At 50.0% G+C, this 20,277-nt stretch overlaps 1 protein-coding gene across 1 annotated transcript in view; it reads left to right on the plus strand.

Moving 5' to 3' along the window:
• The first annotated feature begins 8,189 nt into the window (after positions 1 to 8,189).
• Positions 8,190 to 20,277, plus strand: part of LOC144268961 (antigen WC1.1-like) — a 47,439-nt gene continuing 35,351 nt past the window's right edge. The window contains exons 1-2 of the mRNA XM_077824347.1: positions 8,190 to 8,253; positions 15,073 to 15,387. Coding sequence (XP_077680473.1) covers positions 8,190 to 8,253; positions 15,073 to 15,387 — 379 coding nt within the window. The remainder of the gene's footprint in view (positions 8,254 to 15,072; positions 15,388 to 20,277) is intronic.

The following is a 20,277-nucleotide window of genomic DNA, read 5'->3' on the forward strand; positions in this document are numbered from 1 at the left end:
AAGTTGAGAGAGAGATTGCATCTGGTAGGGGGCTTTGCCAGGGAGAAGCTGAGAGTGTCGCAGCACTCCCAGGAACAAGAGTGCAATAGAAACACCAGCCTCTGGATTTACCAGCTGGGGGATGGGGTTCTCCTGCTGCTGCCTCTGCAGAACGCAAACTGCTGGGAAAGGGGCAAGGGCCTTTTGAGATCGTGTGGGGTGAGCTACAAGTTTCAATTGGTGGGCAAGCACCGGGGGTCCCAGATATATCATGTCAAGCTGTTGAAATCCTGGAGGGCCCAGAATGAATATCTTGCCCATATCCCAACAGCAGAGGCAAAATTGGGTCCCCAGGGGTCAGAGACCTGGTCTTTCACAGAGATGCCTCTCGGGGAAAACCTGTCCCTGGCCCACCAGGAGGAGGCCAGAGAATTGGTCAAGCGTTTCACAAATGTCCTTACTACTAAACCAGGGTGGACCTACCTAATTGAACACCTATACATCTGGAATCTGAGAGCTATGTCCACAAGGGCTGCTTCCAGAGACAGGAGAGGTTAAAGGACACCGCCAAGAAAGAATTACAAATTGTGTTGCAATTGGGTGTATCTGAGGAATCAAATAGTGAGTGGTGCAGCCCAGTTGTGCTGGTCCCTAAGCCAGACCACAGCATTTGCCTTCACATTAATTTTCACAAATTAAATGCAGTGTCAAAATTTGATGCCTTCCTATAGCCTGGATCAGCAAGATGCCTGAAGGCCTGCGGAAGGCTCATTACATCACCGCTCTCAGCCTTACAAAGGGCTATTGGGCAATCCCCTTGTCACCTGACTCCAAGGAGTTAACTGCATTCACCATGCCCTATGGGCTGTACCACTTCCAGACCTTTTCATTCAAGCTCTATGGAGCTCTTGTGACACTTCACAGATTCATGGATAAAGTACTTCTGCCCCACAAAGCATATGGCACTGCATACGTAGGCCGTGTCTGCACTTACAAGCTTACAGCAGCACAGTTGTATCGATTCAGCTGCAGTGCTGTAAAAGTGTCCGTGTAGCCTTGTTATGCTGATCAGAGAGAGCTCTCCTATCGACTTAATAAAAGCAGCTCAAGAAGCTGTGGGAGCTGTGTTGGAGGGAGACACGAGTGACATGAGTGCTTATGCCGGCAAAACTTTTGTCACTCGGAGAGATGGGAGGGGGGGGTGTTTTCACATCCCTGAGCAACAAAAGTTTTGCCAACAAAACATGTAGATGTGGCCTTAGATGATGTAATGATCTATTCCACCACCTGGGCAGTGCACCCACATTGTGTCGGTGCAATACAGTAACTCCCCACTGAATGTCCTCTCACTTAATGTTATTTCTATCTTACTTCCCTGCTCCATTACAGAACATGCTCCATTTTAAAGTTTGTGCAATGCTTTGCTATGTCGTCGTTTGGCCGCCCGTTTTGTCCACAGCTTGCAGCCCCTCATCACTTCCCATATGCCCCCCCACAGCACCTCCCACCTCCTCTCCCACCCTGCAGATCAGCACCTTCCCCCGCCTCCTGCCCATGGCAATCAGCTGGCTTGCGGCATTCAGGAGGGAGCGGGGGAGGAGCAAGGACTCGGCGTGCAGGCTTCCCCCCTCCCCTGCCTCCTGAATGCCACAAACCAGCTGATTGTCGTGGGCAGGAGGCTGGGAAGGGAGGGGGGAGGCTGGGCACTGGGTCCTTGCTCCTCCCTCCCCTGCCCCCTGAGGACTGCAAGCCAGATGATTGCCACGGGCAGGAGGGAGGGGGGAGGAGTGAGGACACGGTGCTCCTCCCCCCTCCCTCCCTTGCCTCCTGCCTGTGGCAATCAGGTGGCTTGCAGTGTTCAGGAGGCAGGGGAGGGAGGGGGAGCCTGTGCGCCATGTCCTCGCTCTTCCCCACTCCCTCCTACATGCCGCAAGCCAGCTGATTGCTGCGGGCAGGAGGCAGGGGAGGGAGGGAGGAGGAGCAAGGACGTGGAGTGAGGAATGAAGAGGCGGGTTAATGGTGGGAACTTGGGGGTAGGGGTGGAGTGGGCGGGCCAAGGGTTGAGCTGCCCGCCACTGGTGCTTGCAGAGTAGGGGAAGCTGCTGCTGTTCAACATGCTTCTCCTAGCCTACAGCACCTTCAGCCTCCTTGCCTGCCTCATCTCCAGTGCCAGTGGGCTGTGCCTGTGTGGGGTAAGGTGGGGGACCTCCCAACTATAGTACTGTGTTGTATGGCAAAAAAAAATTCCCTGGAACTTAACCCCCCTATTTACATTCATTTTTATGGGGAAATTGGATTCGCTTAACATTGTTTCACTTAAAGTCTCATTTTTCAGGAACGTAACTAAAAGGTTAAGTGAGGAGTTCCTGTACTCCCGTCCCTTTGAGCTGTGAGTCTCACAGCCAACCCGGCCAAGTGCCAGACTGGCTACACGGAGATGACATACCTCAGCTATACACTGGGGAATGGGAGGATCTAACCCTTAATAGAGAAGGTAAAGGCCCTCATAGAATGTCCTGTCCCCACCACAAAGTGGCAAATAAAATCTTTCCAGGGGTTGGCTAGGAGCCACCAGTGCTTCATACCCCACATTGCTATGATTAAAGCCCCACTGGCATAGCTAATGTGCAGCCAGGCACCCCAAAAGATGCTGGGAACCTCTGCGTGTGTGTCTGCGTATGGTGAAACAAAGCCAATTCTCTGCAGTGCCACAGCCAGGGAGCACTGTGGAGAGTAGGGGCTGTAGGAAGTGCTGCCCAAGGGAAACAGAATGACAGTACCCTGAGGCCCTATGATTGACCAAGCACCCTATTTAACCCTGGAGCGTGCCCCAGGTAGTTTGTCTGGGCGACCGCACAGACTGTGGGCCTGCTTTGACACCTGACGTCACCTTGATTCCTGATCTCCGGTCTCTGACCCTGGTCTGACTCTTGCCCCTTGCCTCCTGATTCCAGCTTAGTACTACCTCTGATCTCTAGTATCTGACCCTGACTCTTGCTTATGGAACCCAGTTCTAGCAATTCCTCTCACCCCGGCTCATCAACGACTGTCCCTGATGTGAGGACCCCAGCCGAGCGCTGACCGCTAGGCCAGAGCGCCTATACTCTGGTCCCTTATAGTTTGCCCAGACCTACTTCCACCCCACTCTGCAGAAACCCCTTAGCTGCGATATGGAAGAGGCGAATGTGCCATCACCCACTGCACCCCATGTGGTATGAATCTACAGAATTCAATCACACAACTCCAAACTAAGAACCGTACGGTACGGTCCCAAGTGGTGCAACTCCTAGAAGAATATCAGACACTCAGTGAGCAGCTACCATGGTCCCAGGAAGAGAATTCCATGCTCCAGGGTCAAGCTGGGCTTGTGCCCTCTGAACAGGGCGTTGCAGTATCACTACCTGAACATATTAATGTTGGGAGCCACAAGAAGTTCAGGGGGTTCCTGAACCAATGCCATCTCCTATTCCTGCTCTGCCCTCAAATGTATCCTAGAACTAACTGAAAGGGACCTCAAGAGGTCATCTAGTCCAGTCCCCTGCACTCGAGGCAGGACTAATGTCAAGGTTCCTTCCCCACTGTGAACTCTAGGGTACAGATGTGGGGACCTGCATGAAAGACCCCCTAAGCTTATCACCTTTATGCTACCACCACCAAAGCGTCTAACAGAAATAACAGGGGAAGTGCCCACTTAGAAACGTCTCCCCTCCAAAAAAATATCCCCCCAAGCACTACACCCCCTTTCCTAATCCTCACCGATTTGCATAGGTGAACACAGACCCAAACCCTTGGATCTTAAGAATGACGAAAAAGCAATCAGGTTCTTAAAAGAAGAATTTTAATCAAAGAAAAAGTAAAAGAATCACCTCTGTAAAATCAGGATAGTAAATAACTTACAGGGTAATCAGATTCAAAACACAGAGAGTCCCTCTAGGCAAAACCTTAAGTTACAAAAAGACACAAAAACAAAAATATACATCCCATTCAGCACAACTTATTTTATGAGCCATTTAAACAAAACCGAATCTAATGCATATCTAACTAGATTGCTTACTAACCCTTTACAGGAGTTCTGACCTGCATTCCTGCTCTGGTCCCGGCAAAAGCATCACACACACAGAGAGGACCCTTTGTTCCTCCCACCCTCCAGCTTTGAAAGTATCTGTCTCCTCATTGGTCATTTTGGTCTGGTGCCAGCGAGGTTAGCCTAGCTTCTTAACCCTTTACAGGTGAAAAGGTTTTTCCTCTGGCCAGGAGGGATTTAAAGGTGGTTAGCCTTCCCTTTATATTTATGACAGCTAAGTATTATCTAGACCATCCCTGACAGGTGTTTGTCGAACCTGCTCTTAAAAATCCCCCATGATGGAGATTCCACAACCTCCCTAGGCAATTTATTCCAGTGCTTAACCACTCCGACAGTTAGGAACTTTCCCCTAATGTTCAACCTAAACAGCCCTTGCTGCAATTGAAGCCCATTGCTTCTTGTCCTATCCTCAGAGGTTAAGAAGAAGAATGTTTCTCCCTCCTCCTTGTAACAGCCTTTTATGTACTTGAAAATTGTTATCATGTCCCCTCTCAGTCTTCTCTTCTCCAAACTAAACAAACCCAGTTTTTTTCAATCTTCCCTTATAGGTCATGCTTTCTAGACCTTTAATCATTTTTGTTGCTCTTCTCTGGACTTTCTCCAATTTGTCCACATCTTTCCTGAAATGTGGCCCTCAGAACTGGACACAATACTCCAGCTGAGGCTAATCAGCATGGAGTAGAGCAGAAGAATTACTTCTCATGTCTTGCTTACAATACTCCTGCTAATACATCCCAGAATGATGTTTGCTTTTTCTGCAACAGTGTTACACTGTATGTATCATTTTTATATTCAAAGTTATGAATATTGGCTGTGTACTTTTTTGATTCTGAGTAGGTTTTAGTGAAGCAGTTGGTCAGCTTCCTGAGAAAAGCCTTTTCTCAGTAAGTGCCCAATCAAGAAGCCCTTAAGCCAACAATGAACTTGGAGACATTAATCCATATTTGGGCTTTTCCAGGAATGTGGCTTGGCTGGTAAGGAACTCAGTCATGCATGGACATGAGACTTGTCCAGGTGACTCCAAAACCCCATTTTGTAACTGGGCTTTACATAGGAGAGAGGAGTGGGTCTCCACCCACAAGAGAAAGTCTATTTAAACCCCTGGGAGACCCCTCCATTTTGTCTTCAGCTTGCTAAAGAGAGAGCCTCTCCACCTCCAAAGATACCTGAAAGAAACTGGAACAAAGGACAGTAACTACAGGGGGTGTGAGTGGTTGCTGGACCCAGACTAGAAGGAGACTAGTCTGTAAAAGAGAGTTTACTGGAACTGGTGAAGTTTTATCTGCATTCAGTTTGATTAGACATAGACTTGTGCATTTTATTTTATTTTGCTTGGTAACTCACTTTGTTCTATCTGTTACTACGTGGAACCACTTAAATCCTACTTTCTGGAGTTAATAAAATCACTTTTTACTTATTAATTAACCCAGAGTATGTATTAATACTTGGGGCGGGGATGGGGGGGACAGCTGTGCATATCTCTCTATCAGTGTTATAGAGGGTGAAAAAATTATGAGTTTACTCTGTATAAGCTTTATACAGGGTGAAACGGATTTATTTAGGGTTTGGAGTTGGGCATCTGAGTTTTAAAGGGCCATTAGGAGTTGGGCATCTGAGTTTTAAAGACAGGAACATTTCTGTAAGATGCTTTCAGTTAAACCTACAGCAGTTAGGGGACGTGGTTCAGACTTGGGTCTGGGTTTGCAGCAGGCTAGCAGGTCTGGCTCAGACCAGGCAGGGCACTGAAGTCCTAAGCTGACAGGGCAGGAAAACAGGAGCAGAAGTGGTCTTGGCCATCAGGTGGCAGCTCCCAGGGGGTTTCTCTGATCCAACCCATCACAGTGTCTCAGTGTTTCCACGATTTCTAAAACACACATTTTTGTAAGAGATGGTCTCTTCTGCCCAGTGCTGGGACTTATGAGGTGGTGGTGCTGTAATCTGATTGACAGAGGGTGGTGGGAGGAGTTCTTAGAGGGGTCACATGACCCTCTTCTGGGTGGTTCATCCCGCCCCAGAACCTGCCCTATTTTGGTCAAATATGTTGTCAGGGCTGTTCTCTGTGGCCAAAATGGAAACCAACTGGTAGAGGGCATTGGGGGGAGTTCTTAGGGGGGTCACACAAACCACTTCCAGATGGGTCACTCCATCCCAGAACTCTCCCGATTGGTCAAATATACTCTCGGGAATGGTCCCCAGCAGCTGAAACCCCTCCTGGCTGATAGAGAGCAGTGGGAGGAGTTCTAAGAGGAGGTCACATGACCCCCTTCTGGATGCAAAACCTCACCCTGGATCTCCCCATGATTGGTGAAATTGGCTCTCAGGTCACTCCTAGGGGAGTGAAACCCATCCTGATTGGTAGAGGGTGGTGGGAGGAGTTCTTAGAGGTGTCACATGACACACCTTGCTTCTGGTCATGTGTTTGGCTTGACCCCAAAAGTAATATCCCGGGGGGGGGGACGACTCTCCATGACAGGTGGGTGGGGATCAAGGGATGGGGCTAATTTTGATTGATGGTAGGGCCCTTATACTACTTTAGTGCAATTTCCTGTTTTGTCATTAGTATTTGTTTAAGTAGTGGGAGGGCAGAGTGAGTGGGAATGGCAGTATTGGGGCTGGCAGTTTGGTAAAAATAAGGAGAGGGAAGAAACGGGAAGAGGCACACCTCCTCCCCTGCCAAGCTAGTCACTCACTGTCAAGTGTTTTTTTCTGGAATCATAACAGAGCAGAGTCTCAAGGAGGGATATGAAGGAGGATCAGGTGTTGGTTGCACATATTTTCTCAGGGAGTTTTCTACATTCAGAAAGGGCAGCATGGGAGAAAATGAAAAATATAAAGAGTTAAAGATGTTCCCCTTAATCCAAGTATTTATAACAGTTCTCTTGAAGAAGAGCAGGAGATAGGTGTGGTGCCAGCCAGTCATTGTTCTGTGCTATTCCCTTGCCTTGTGCCTGTTCCTTGAATTGTCTGTGTCCCATGAATCAAGTACACTTGTTTCCAAGAAGCCCTAGTGCTGCTGATAGCACTGATGGGCATGATGTGTGTAGGACCTCCTGCTATTGCAAGAGAGGGTCATGGCCAACTCAGGAAGCCCTAAGCTCTGCCTCTACCACTAAGAATCATGGTCTAGGCCCGAAACCCCAAGGCCGGGGTGAAAGTAACATTAAGCACTTACTGGTACGGGGGCCCAGAGCCAGGGCCCTGGAAGGGGCGGGGCCTTGGGTGGGAGGGGCGAGGCTGGGGGTCAGCCTCCCCCAGCCAGCCCATCCACGCTCCCTGGCCTGTGCCACCTGGGTCTCTGATGGTGATCTAAATGTTAAATCGCTGAACCCTGGGGCAGTTGCCCCTTTTGCCCTCTTCCTGTCTGTGGCCTGGGGAGGTGGAGGGAAAGGGGCAATGATGTTAAAGGTCTGCCATGGCTGGCAGCCCTTTAACGTCCGCTGCATATGGGCTGGTACTGGAAGCCACTTTTCACTAGTACGTCGTACTAGGCCACTTTCATCCCTGCCCCAAGGTCCATTAGTAGAAGAACTGTCAATATTTCAGATGCTTCCGAGTAATACTTCTATAAAGCTGATCTGAGTGACACAAACTGGTTTTAGTGAAATGTCCTTGTCTATAATTGGGCATGTCCTATACTGAGAATTGGTCTTGTAATGATCACCTCTGGCACAGGGGATTTCTTCCCTAGTTTATAAAATAACCTGCCTCTAATGTTTCCCAATTCATGTTTAATATGATATAGAATCTATTGGGGTGAGAAATAGCACGGATACAGTTTGTGCAGAACTTTTCCTTCCGGCTTTGGAGATTGGGGGTTACCCGTTTATCTGAGGCTGTGGTAAACCTGACATCCGGAGGGGGCTCATCACTCATATATGGTGATGTTTGTTGCTTTTGAGTTTTATTGGATGTTTTAGCTGCGTAAAGTCACAGATAAAACCACTGATAATAACTAAAAAGGCAGATGGGTTTGCTATTGGTTCCTTCCCGCAGCTGATGCCAATCTCTGAATCTATATATTTCCCTTCCACTGCTTTGTTGTCACTTGTCAGACACAGAGGAGCCCTGGCAGGTGTTTAGGTGCAGCCAGTGCAGTGTGAGGAGGGGACAGCAAGTCAGGCTGGCAATGAAGGGACATGTCTCCACTCCGGTGCTGTGGCTTCTTCTCCTCACAATTCAGGTCATAGCAGGTAAGTCTCCCCTGTGTTTCACCGGGGGAGCTGGGTTAACTGGAACTAGGGTGGTAACTTTTACAGTCCGCTTTTTACCATCCATGTCTGGCTTGTAGGTTGTGACTTTTCCTTTTGGGATTGGACCTTGCCACTGTTACCGAGGCTTTTGTTACCTCGAGATTGGACTAATGCAATGTACATCTGTGTGGGGCTGCACCTTAAAACCATTCAGAGAACAAACCTGGTGCAAATAGCAGCGACTCACTGAGCAGGGCATCTGGCTGGGAGCATGTTACAGCCATGCTGCAGGGTCTGCACTGGCTGCCCAGCTCTGGGTGGAGGTTAAGGTTTTGGTGATGATTTATAAATTCCTAAATGGCCTGGGACCGGCCTCCCTGAGGGATCACCTCTCTCCCTATGCTGTACGGCCAGAGCTGTGGTTAGCAGGGGTGCCCAAGCTGGTTCCCCCTTTTTTAAAGGAGAGGGGTGGCTGGCAGGGTGCTCTCTGTGAGAGCTCCCGGACGCTAGAACTTGCTCACCCCTTTTGGCCAGAATAGCCCAAATTTGGTGACCTTTTAGGCACACTGCACAACACACTTGTTTGGAGGGTGGGGGTTGGGAAGGACCCAGGTTATGCGTCACATAATGAGAAAGGGGTGGAAGGAGTTTCTGTAGGTGTCTGGCTCGCAGAGTTCCTATTGAAATGGTCACTTTATGCTGCTGGAATTTGTATGTTATCCATGCCGTCCGGGTGCCTAGAGCCTTGGCTAGGCATCACTTTAGTGTTTTAAATCCCAATACATACATCATTATTTGGGATCCAACAGAAATGTCTGTTTGGTCCAGAATCCAACAGCTCCAAGGGCCATGTCCCGGCTCCTCACTCCCCCATTCACTCACTGAAGCCAGGAGAAGTTTTGCATGTGTGCGATGAGCACGATTATCCCAAATAAACCCAGAGCTGATTCCTGCCACAGGGGGGGTGAGGCACTAGGTAGAGTGCACTGTGCAATGCCCGGTGCTCGTGAGGGTACTGGAGGCTCTGCCAGCAGGAAGATTTATGCTATGGGAGCCCTGCCTCCCTCCCTCCCCCAGGGTTTCTGCTGGAGCAGAGAAGCTTTGAATCCTAGTTGGAGTCTAGAGAAGCCCGACCAGCACAAGCTGCATGGCAGAGGTGCTGCATCAGGGCCTCTCACGGCCACACTGGTTTCATTCCCTCAAGGCCACCCCTACCCAGTTCCAGAGCTGCTCTCATTCCTCCAGCACAGAGAGAGTTGAAGGCTCTTTGCCATCCAGTGTCCCAGCTCCAGGCAGACGTAACACTAATGGGGGGTCAAGGCCATGTGTTACAGCAGCATGTGCTGGCGCAATGCAGGGAGTGAATCTGGACCAAAGATTCCAGAACTGATTTAACAATAGGATTAAAATCGAATGTGGGACCCAGATATGATTTAAATAATACAGTGATTGGAACCTGTTGGGCTGGTATTAAGAGGATGAGAATGATCCAGGTGTTTGGCAGGGGAGCGAACTCCTCAGCAGTAGCTGGTTCATGGGAACCCGATGTGCTGTTGCACCAGCTTGAGAAACTGAAGTTGAAGCTGATAATGAGAAATTTCAGTCTAAATTATTGCATTCGAGAAAAACCTGCCTTAATGTATATTTCACAGACCACTCAGTAACTGTGTGGTGATTAGGAACCTGAGACCCTGAAAATCCTGAGCAAACCAAACCATCTAGCAGGTTACTTGGGGTTTATATTTCAAATTCCCAAGAAGCTGAAATATAATTTGCTGGGGTTAGAGCCCATGACAGAGCTGTACATGACCAGAAAGCAGAGAATTCTGTGGTGACTCCTGGGCAATCAGACTGGCATTGGAGGAGGTGGACAATTGTTGCTTTGTGAGGAATAAATTACGACATGATTGTCGGACTGTGTCATATAGTGATGCCAAGCACATGTTCAGCTCAATGCATTTTTGTTGGATTTATGAGCAACTGTGCATCATCCCCTAGATATTTTTTTATTTTCTATGGGAAATCTGAGTTTGCTTTGCATGACACAAACACAGTGATGCAGGGGAGTATACAGGATAGGGGATATCACCATGTAGCTATTTTCCCTTTTCCTCAGTGTCCCAATCCCCCTCCATTAGCCCTGAACAGAGGCTTGCGCAGTCTTTGCTGGAAAATCGTTGTGCAATGCACCCCATATTTGTCACAGTGATAGTATTATAATATGATTATGGCATAATTATGATGGATTTTATCCAAGATAAGTCATGTGAGGTGTCATTGGAAAAGTTATCATTTGCTGAATATGATTATCCTTATTGCATGCATTTATTCTTTTTTGTATCTGAAGTTATGAATACTGACTAAGTATCTATACTTTAAATATAGTTACACCTGAGTAATGCCCACTAGACAAGATGCTTTTGGTCTAGATAGTGGGTGGGAAAGGGCCTATTCAGGTTAATGGGCCATTCGGAAAAAACAATAGGCCTTAGGAGATGCTTATCCTCCAGCTGGTGAGCCTTCCTGAGAACACTCCAGACAGCCTGTAAGTAATGGCTGCTATGACTCTACAAAGACATGTGACCAGGCCACATGATGCTGGACTCCATCTTGGGATATCAGTATTTTTCCATAAACTGGTCTGGGAACCAAGCTTTGAAACAAAGGGTTCGCACCATAAGCAAAAGCTATATAAGGCAGGGAGTGACATCATCTGGGGTCTTCACTCCCCACACAATAAGACTCCTGGAAACTCCTGAGGATGAAAGGCTGAACTGCAGGAAGTGCTGGACCCAGGCTAAAGGGATTTCTAGCCTGTGTATGAAACACCTGGGGATTCCAAGCTGCAAAGCAAGTGTAGCTTGTGCCTTAAGAATCTGAAGCCTGTTTGTATCATCTCTTAGGGTAAAAATCTGCTAATTCATATCCAATCTATCTAGTATATTAAACTTAGGTTGTATTTTTGTTTATTTGCTAGGTAATCTGCTTTGATCTGTTTGCTAACACTTAAAATCACTTAAAATCTGATTATCTTTTGTAGTTAATAAATTTGTATTTGTTTTAATCTAAACCAGTGAGCTTTGACTGGAGTGCTTGAGGAAAATCTCAGGTTGGGTACTCCAAGTGTGCATTGTTCTCTTCACATTGAGGAGAGGTGGACCAGGTGTTAAACCCATATTCTGGCCAGATTTGACTAGGACAGGATGGTTCTGCTCTGGGATCCTAGGCTGGGAAGCTGCTGGTTAGAGAGCCTGTGTGTAACTGCAGCTGGGTGTGTCCCTACCTGTATGAAAGCTGGTGAAAGCGCAGGCTGGAGGGCTTTGCAGTTTGTCACCGCAGTACAGTGTGAGAGGGAGCCCAAGCTGGTGCATCAGGGGGCTCAGTGATACCCTAGTTCCAGGTGGCACCCCGGGGGGAACCCGTCACAATAGTGATTCACCATCATTGATCTACCCCAAATATGTGGGCTCCAGGCTAACATAATACACTTATGTGGGCTCCAGGCAAACAAATGAGAAAATATCAGGGATGGACCAAAGTCACAGGTTTCACTCCCAGACCAGGATCTGAATTTATCCAACGTTCAGAATGCTGGGTGGGGTCATTATTCCAAGTTGGGCCCAAGTGGTGCAAGCATACGATAGGTGCAGTATGTAAATGTAATTGTTATCCTGAAAGGTGCTAATGGCTGCCATCATGGGGTCTTGGATCAAAACAAATCACAGACATCATGAAAGCTAATGGCTGGACCAAGCACACTCTATTAGGCTCAATAGACAGAACCATCAAAATCCTTTATGTAGTGTCAAAGTTTGACTCAGACTCACAATTTATCAGACCACTCTGTTTTATTAGCAAAGCTGCTCTGCTAATACATTTAGAAGTGAGCCCCCCGAGTGGGGCTTGTGTCTTTTAATTTATACCGTTTTTTGGAGAACAAGTTACAGAGAAGTTACAGACAAAAGAAGAAAAAGATTTTAGTTACCACCCTTCGAGATCCCTGAGACCAGTCACGTATCTTCAATTACTTGCCACCCTTAACAATCTCCTTTAACAGCTTCCAGTTAACTTAACTAATTGCCCTTCACACCTTCCATTCTGATGCCTGCTTCTTAGACGTGCTGGCTCTATCTTAATTCCTTCTCCATTCAAAAGCTAACTGTCCCTACGTGTGCTCCCTCAGATACTTTGTAACATGTTTTGGCATGCCCTCTCGTATACAATGTATCCAGCATGTCCCCTTATACAATGTTATACTTCCACAGTAGTAAAAACATCCCCAGACAGTGGGGGCTATTGCCCAAGGCACTGGCCACATGGTCAGGGCAGAGCTAGCCAGCGGTTTCCCTTGTTGCCAATGCAGGGGCCAGGATATTGGAGTTGGACTATGTCTGTTGGAGGGAGAAGCCAGTAGAAGGACTTGTGACCGCGATCCTAGAAGGGAGCAAAGAACCAAAGCCTGTTGGAGCTCGCTGGAGGTGCAGGCTGGGGATTTCTGAGCATTGAAACTGCTGGCTGTTGTTAGGTTCAACTCTATTCAGGGAAACAGAACTCTGTGTGCACTTAGCCTTGGGTCCTACCATGAGTGAACGTCACTGAGATAACTCGATTGAAAAAAAAAAACATCCTTTTTTCCTAGTGCAGACCAGGCCCAAGGGGTTTCCTTTGGGACTGGACTGAACAGAGCAGCACCTAATAAACTTCCCTATGGATTGCAGCAAATGACTGCTTTGTATTTACTTGGCATTGAAGGAGCAGCATGGTCTGGCCACGTACTGGTGTGAATTGCACTGTTCTCTGAGCTCCATGGAGGCTCCTTAAACATGGTGTCCCCAGCTCAGCCATCCACAGCTGCAACCAGCCTGTTCCAGGGCTCTCAGTGGAACTCTGCAAATAGCCGTAGCTCCTAGGTGTAGTAATGATGCCTGGACTTGCTCCCAGTCTCAGGGACAGTCCTGGGTCTTCAAACCCTGTCCTGGGGGCCAGTTCTTCCAGGCAATACCTGAGGACTGTGTGGCAGGCAGTGGCCCATCCTCACAGTCCTTGTGAACTGCCTCTCTCCCAGCAGCCAGCTTTGCCTCTCCACACCCCCCAGAAATGCAAACAGCTGTAGAGACAACTGGGGGCATGGGGTGGAACTCAGAGCAACTGGGAGGAAAGCAGCTTGCAGGGAGTGGGGCAGAGTCTGCTCCTCATCTGGGGAAGGAGCAGCCTGTACATGCAGGGCAAAGAGGCCAGGTAGAAAGGGGAGAAGAGGAGGGGGAAGAGCCCAGGGGAGGAGGGTGGGAAGAGACCAGTGGAATAGGGAAATGTGTGGGGCAGGTCGGGAGAGGAAGCTCTGGTAGGGATCGCAAGGCTCCCTAGAACAAGCTCCACAGAACAAAAATTGTGAGGATAAAAAAACCATCCAGTCTCATTTTTCCATCCATCTTTGGACTTTAGAACCCCCCCTCTACTCCTCTGACAGCGCTGGGGTAAGAATCGCTGGCTGAAAAGCCTTCCTTCACTCCTGAGACGGGGAGCTGCCGTCCATTGCCCAGCACTGCCTTCGCTCTCCCTCTTGGTTCAGTTCCTCTGACAGACGAAGGGCTGGCTGGGAAATAGCTTGACAGCCACTGAGCTAATTCATACAGCATGGTTCACATTCACACACAGAACTTCTGTTACTTCTCAGGGGTGAGTTACAGACAGAGATACTGGAGACCTTCACACTGACATCAACCACTCACATCAGCTATAATGTCACCGTAACACGATGGGATTAGTTTGGCCTTTTGCAAATAGCAACACTTCTCTGAATTCCCCACACCCCACCCCACCCCTATAACTTCTCTGTCTGAGGCTGTTAAGCACTCTTCCCACTGTAGAGGCCATCCTCTTCCCTTGCCTCCCTCCAGCCTCCTCTTCCAGACCCCCTCCTCCCCTCTCCACCCTCCCTTCTGCCCTCTATTACAGTCCACATTCTTCACCCCACTACTCCCTCATGCTCCTCTGCTCCAGACCCCCACCTCCCTGCCCCTCCACTCCCCTCACCTCCCTCCTTCCTGCCTTTTTATCCAGACCCCTCCGCACCCTCCCCAATTCTCCCTCCTACCTCACTCTAGACCCCCTCCTCTCCCTTCCTCCTCACCCAACTTTCCAGACCCCCTCCCTTCCCCTGGTCCCCTGCTCCAGACCCCCCACCCTACACTTTCCACTCCTCCTTTCTGCTGACATAGCACCTGCACCCCATTCCCTTGCAACCCCCGAATCTGCCTCCAGCCCCCAAGTGCCCTGCTCCCCTCACTCTTCCCCTCCTCCTTGCACGGGGTCTCTACTGCTCAGCACAGTCCCTGGGTCCTGTCCAGTCCCCTGAGCCATTCAGGGGAAGCCACGTACCCTGTGGGCTAAAGTCTCACTGAAAACAGTGGTAGGTGGCAGCCAGCTTTACTCAGGGTGGCCTCATTTCCACATGCTGACAGACTGTAGGGAGATGGTGGCATCTCGCTGGCTTCAGCCCCAGTGACAGTGACAGGAGATGGCGCCATTTGGAATAAGGGAAACTCGGTGAGTTGGCGACTTTTATCATGTTCTCACAAGACAGGTAAAAACACCCCAAATCGCCAGAGTGGGGATAAAATGGCGAGATCTGCAGCAGTGACATCCCCGAGTGGGAGGCCCTGAGACAGGATCAGTGGAGCCATGAGGCAGCTCTGGCCATGTCCCATTCTCCTGGCTCTGGGTGCGGATCCCCTGCTGCCGGGCGTGGACTCTGCTGTGTAAACGCTGGGGAGGGGGCTCTCTGCTCGCTCTGACCCTGCTCTGTGTCTCTCTTTGAAGGTGCTGATGAGCTGAGGCTGGCGGATGGAGGCAGCCCCTGTGCCGGGAGAGTGGAGGTTAAACACCAGGATCAGTGGGGGACAGTGTGTGATACCAGCTGGGACATGGAAGATGCTGAGGTGGTTTGTAAGCAGTTGGGATGTGGAGCTGCTGTCAGTGCCCCTAGCCGGGCTCATTTTGGAGAAGGATCTGGACCAACTTGGCTGTATCGAGTTGATTGTGGTGGTGACGAGTCAGCTCTCTGGGACTGCAGTCATGGAGGATGGGGTGCAAGCCAGTGCCTTCATTATTTTGATACTGGAGTGATCTGCTCAGGTAAGAACTCGGCCAACTTGCCCCTGTAGGAAACTCACCATGAGGGAGAAGGGACTGAACCCACGTGTGACATTCCTGGTGACTCAGAACAGGACTGTGCCCTGCACTGGGGTCCGGGTGGAACTGACCAGTCTCTCCCTGAGCTCCCCTGGGCAGACTGGGGATGAGCAGGCTGAGCCATCCTCTGCGCCACTAGCAGGGGCCCCAATACAGTAAGGATGTGGACAAATTGGAGAGAGTCCAGTGGAGGGCAAGGAAAATTATCAGAGGGCTGGGGTACATGATTTATGAGGAGCGGCTGAGGGAACTGGGCTTGCTTAGTCTGCAGAAGAGAAGAGTGAGGGGGGGATTTGATAGCAGCCTTCAAGTACCTGAAAGGGGGTTCCAAAGAGGATGGAGCTCGGCTGTGCTCAGTGGTGGCAGATGACAGAACAAGGAGCAATGGTCTCAAGTTGCAGTGGGGGAGGTCTAGGTTGGATATTAGGAAACACTATTTCACTAGGAGGGTGGTGAAGCACTGGAATGGGTTGCCTAAGGAGGTGGTGGAATCTCCTTCCTTAGAGGTTTTTAAGGCCCGTCTTGACAAAGCCCTGGCTGGGATGATTTAGTGGGTGTTGGTCCTGCTTTGAGCAGGGGGTTGGACTAGATGGCCTCCTGAGATCTCTTTCAACCCCAATCTTCTATGATTAAAAACTATTTATCTCATAAATACAGTATTCTTGCCCTGAAATTAGAGACATTTTCACTGAATGAAAAAATTCCTCAGCACTTTAAATTTCATGCATGAATGCTCAGTGTGTGTTGTTCATTTTAAGTCTTTATCACATGTTGGCACCTGTCACGGAGTGTGGGGAGGTCAGCGTCCTGCACCCCACTCTTCCTGCGATTCACCGTGACTTTCAGCCAGCCAGTAAAATGGAAGGTTTATTAGACAACAGGAACACAGTCCCAAGCAGAGCTCATGGGTACAACCAGGACCCCTCAGTCAGGTCCCTCTGGGGGGCAGGGAGCTTAGACCCCAATCCTGGGGTTCCCTCCATTTCCCCAGCCAGCTTCAAACTGAAACTCCACTGCAGCCCTCTCCTTCCAGCCTCCCCCATCTCCTCCTCCAGCCTTTGTCCGTTTTCTGGGCAGAAGGTGTCGCCTGTCCCCATCCCCCTCCCGGCTCAGGTTACAGGCTCAGGTATCCTCCCTCAAGTAAAGTCACCCTCTGCTATCCCATCCCCCATGCAGAAAGTCCCAGTAAAACTGAATGACATTCCCAGGTCAGTCCGCCCCGCTCCCTACAGCTACAGCGTCACAGCACCACACCTGGGCCTTGGCAGGTGTCATAGATTTACAGGATCTGTGCTATGCCCCAGCTTTTAAACAGTCCCTTGGAGGAACGCTTTCAGTGTGCCAGACCCCCAAGGGCCGCTCTCTTTCTTAAGGTGGGTCACGTGGCCTCAATCCCTCTGTGGCAGGGCAGGGGTATGAACCCCTTGGATGCCCTGATAAAGGGGTGACTCCTCCTCTGCTTCTCAGCAGGGCAGCCGGGTGCAGGAGCCCAGACACTCAGCAAGGAGCTCAGCTGCAGACCCTAAAGAGGGCAGGCTCAGGGGAATCAGCTGAGCCAAGTGGAGCCAGCTGGGGTGGTGACTGGGAGGAGATATAAGCCCAGAGAAAGGCTCAGTGGGAGGCTATCCAGGGGAGCAGACAGAGGGACTGCAGCTCTGTCTCTACCGACTACAGAAAGCCTCGGGGGCCAGAAGACCCAGGGAAGGGTCAGTGGGGGGATCGGTGTTGGGGGAATTGGGGCTGCACTAAGTATTGTAAATGAAAAGACACCGGTGAAACAACTGAAAGAGGCATTGGGACCCCTTCTTTGACCAGCCTAAGCACAAGAGCACAGGGATGCGAGGCCAGGAACTTGTGCAGACCCTGTGACCGCCTCCAAGACTGAGCCTCTGTGCTCCAGCACTCCTGTTTCACACTGTGAGCTCTGCCCAGTGAGTCCATCTGAGATAGACCCCTGCCCAGAGACTTTTACATTCATCAGGGACCAGTGTACCTCAGCAAGTATCTGCAGTGACTCCAGGAAGCCTTTTCAAAACACAGCAGGATTTATTAGTCAACTGGTACACAGCATCAGGAAGTCCTATGGTTAGGGTTACCATACATCTGTTTTTTCCCACACATGACCACTTTTTCTAATCTGCCAACATCTGTCCGGGTGGATTTTCCAAATAAGAGAAAATGTCCAGGATTTTTCCAGATGTTGCAACTCAGAAAGAGCCATCCCCACACCCTGATTGGTCCCTCCCCTGGTCATTTGCACCTGCTGGATCCTTCCAGCCCCAGCCCAGCCTGGCCCACCAGGTAAGCGGAGCCATCAAGCACCTCTCAGCCTGGCCATCTGCCCCACCACAGGACCTCAGAACCTGACCAGGAGCGGTGAGAGAGTCAGGCCCCAGCTCCCAGCCCAGGGAAGGGGGAGAAGCCCACAGGGAGACCTTGAGTGATGGGCTGGCTCTGCATCCCAGGCATGCACCAGCTGGCCTGCCACCATGACAGGAAGCGCGACACTGACCTCCACCTCAAGAGTGAGGCTTCAGGTACCCCCTACATCACTCCCCAAATACTCCCTCCTAGTGCACACACACACCCCTCCAGCACTCCCCAAATACTCCCTCCCGGTGCACACACACACCCCTCCAGCATCCTCCAAACATCTCCAGCAACCCCGACCTGTAACCCCACTCCAGTGCCCCTCCCCCACTGTATACTCTATTTGGAAACTTGAAATAGGGTAACACTACCATGGATTAGCACAGAGAAGAAGCAAAGGTTAAGATATGGTCCATACTCGCCAAGTCCGGGCTGCCGTGAACTATGCTGCTGTGGACCCATCTTGGTTTCAACTTTTTCTCTGTCTCTTTGTCTCTCAGTCCCAGGTGAGCTCTCATGTCTCCCCAAAGGCCAGCTCTTACCCGAGACTCCTGTCACTGCTCAGTCCATGGTCCTCCTCCTGCCGATTATGGCCAATTATCCATATTGCACCAAAGCAAACACATCACAATTCCCATAGTCTACATGCCAAGCAGCAATTTTGTACCTACAAGGCAGTACCAGGAGGGGAGCATGAAAATGGACATGTCCCAGGTGAGAACAGCAGAGAGGCCAGCACAGAGCAGATTGAGTACGGTCCCTGTACACCAGCTTTGCACGTACAACAGCCACTTACACCAAATTTGCCCAGGCTTGCACTGGAGAATATGCACAATATAGATTTTGCTGACCACTCCCTTTTTTGCGGAGCCACTGTCCAAATTCTCTTTTGGAGCGTGCCTCTTGTCTCACCGAGCCAGCGGGTCTAGTTGCAGCTACAGCGACTTCACTCAGCCACCAATCACCTCAGAGGTGGCAAATGGGTGCAGGGCACTCGTGGTGATGGTAAAGGCCCACTTCACACCAATGCAGCTGCCCACACGTAGCTCTACGGAGACCTGAGCCCCCTGCGTGCACGTAGCCCTGCAGTCACTACTAGAGTGAAACTTTTCTCACACTGGTGAGCTATTTATCGTCACTGGAGCTCTACGAGTCCCGCCCGAGACAGGAGGCCTTTGTTCATTCATTGCAGTGAAGGCCAGACTCTCCTTACTGCCTCTGGACAGACAGCTGTGCATGTCAGAGGCTGTGGAGTTAAGTTTAAATTCGCTGACAAAAAACTTAATTAACACAGAGTTCATGTTGCCTGGAGGTATCTCGTGCCCTTCTAGGATATCGAGTTGGGAAAACTCAGACCCCTGAAAACCAGGTAATAGAGAGTTATGGTAAATGCCAAGTCAGCCTTAACTCTGCCCCCTGGAGCTGGAACTAGCCACTGGCACTGGGAATTATTTGCCTGTGCTCCAGCTGCAGTCACTGTGTAACGTGTAGCTGTACTGAATGGTGGAGGCATGAGTGGGAGCACTTTGGCAGAGCTGTGACTGTGATGTGAGGCGGTCTGGGTCTAAGCCACCCTGTGATCAAAGGGAAGAGGTGCCTGTGTACCCTGGGGGATCCCTCTTACCTCATTTCAGCGCTGTGTTCTGTAGGGTGTGTCAGTCGTGGACCACAGGCATCTTCTTGCCTCGGGGATTGCAGCCGTGAGGTGAGAGATGGAAGCAGTCTGTGTGTTTAACGATGGGTAGGTGAAAGGACAGTGTTCGCTGGAACCCTGTGAATACGGTTGAAGGGGATGTAAGGGGGCAAAGGGGCTATAAAAGGTAACAAGTGTGGGGTTGTTTCTGACTGGGAAGTAGAGTCAGTGTTTGGAGGGCACTGGCCACTGAGGACCCCCCTCTGTGACTGTTAAATGTTTTCATTTTCTTCTTTGCAGATGCTCCCATGCCAGGCCTTTCCTTTCCCTTGCAATGGCTCCCATTTTACAGTTTGTTTTCTGAATGTGGGTCAGTGTCATGGAGGGTCTCAGCCCAGCTGTGGGACCCATGGCTGGGGTGGAGGCTTAGGTGGGAGGAATCTCTGATCCTGCCAGGAGTTAGCCTGCTCTGCGGGGTGGAAGGTTTTGTGTTGATGCAGTCGTTCGTCAGGGCAGTAGTGATGCTGGTGCTGTCTGCCCCACGGGGCCCTGGGACTGGGGCTGCCAGTTGCCACTATTGGGGGAAAATATTTGGGAAACTTAGTCATGGTCATAGAAACATTTAATGAAAATCATTGAATTAGTGAATTTTCCTGTTGGCAAATAATGTTTATAACCGTGAACTTCTTTTCAAAAAATTGTATATGAATTTACATTGGGAATGCCAAAGAGGCTGATGGGAGTTCAGTGACACTTTTAGTGAGACTAGGGATCCTAAGCGCACAAGGTCCACGTTTTAACAGATATTTAGGTTTCTATAAATGCCGATA

Source organism: Eretmochelys imbricata, chromosome 1 (genome assembly GCF_965152235.1).
Source record: "Eretmochelys imbricata isolate rEreImb1 chromosome 1, rEreImb1.hap1, whole genome shotgun sequence".
NCBI classification, from domain to species: Eukaryota; Metazoa; Chordata; order Testudines; family Cheloniidae; genus Eretmochelys; species Eretmochelys imbricata.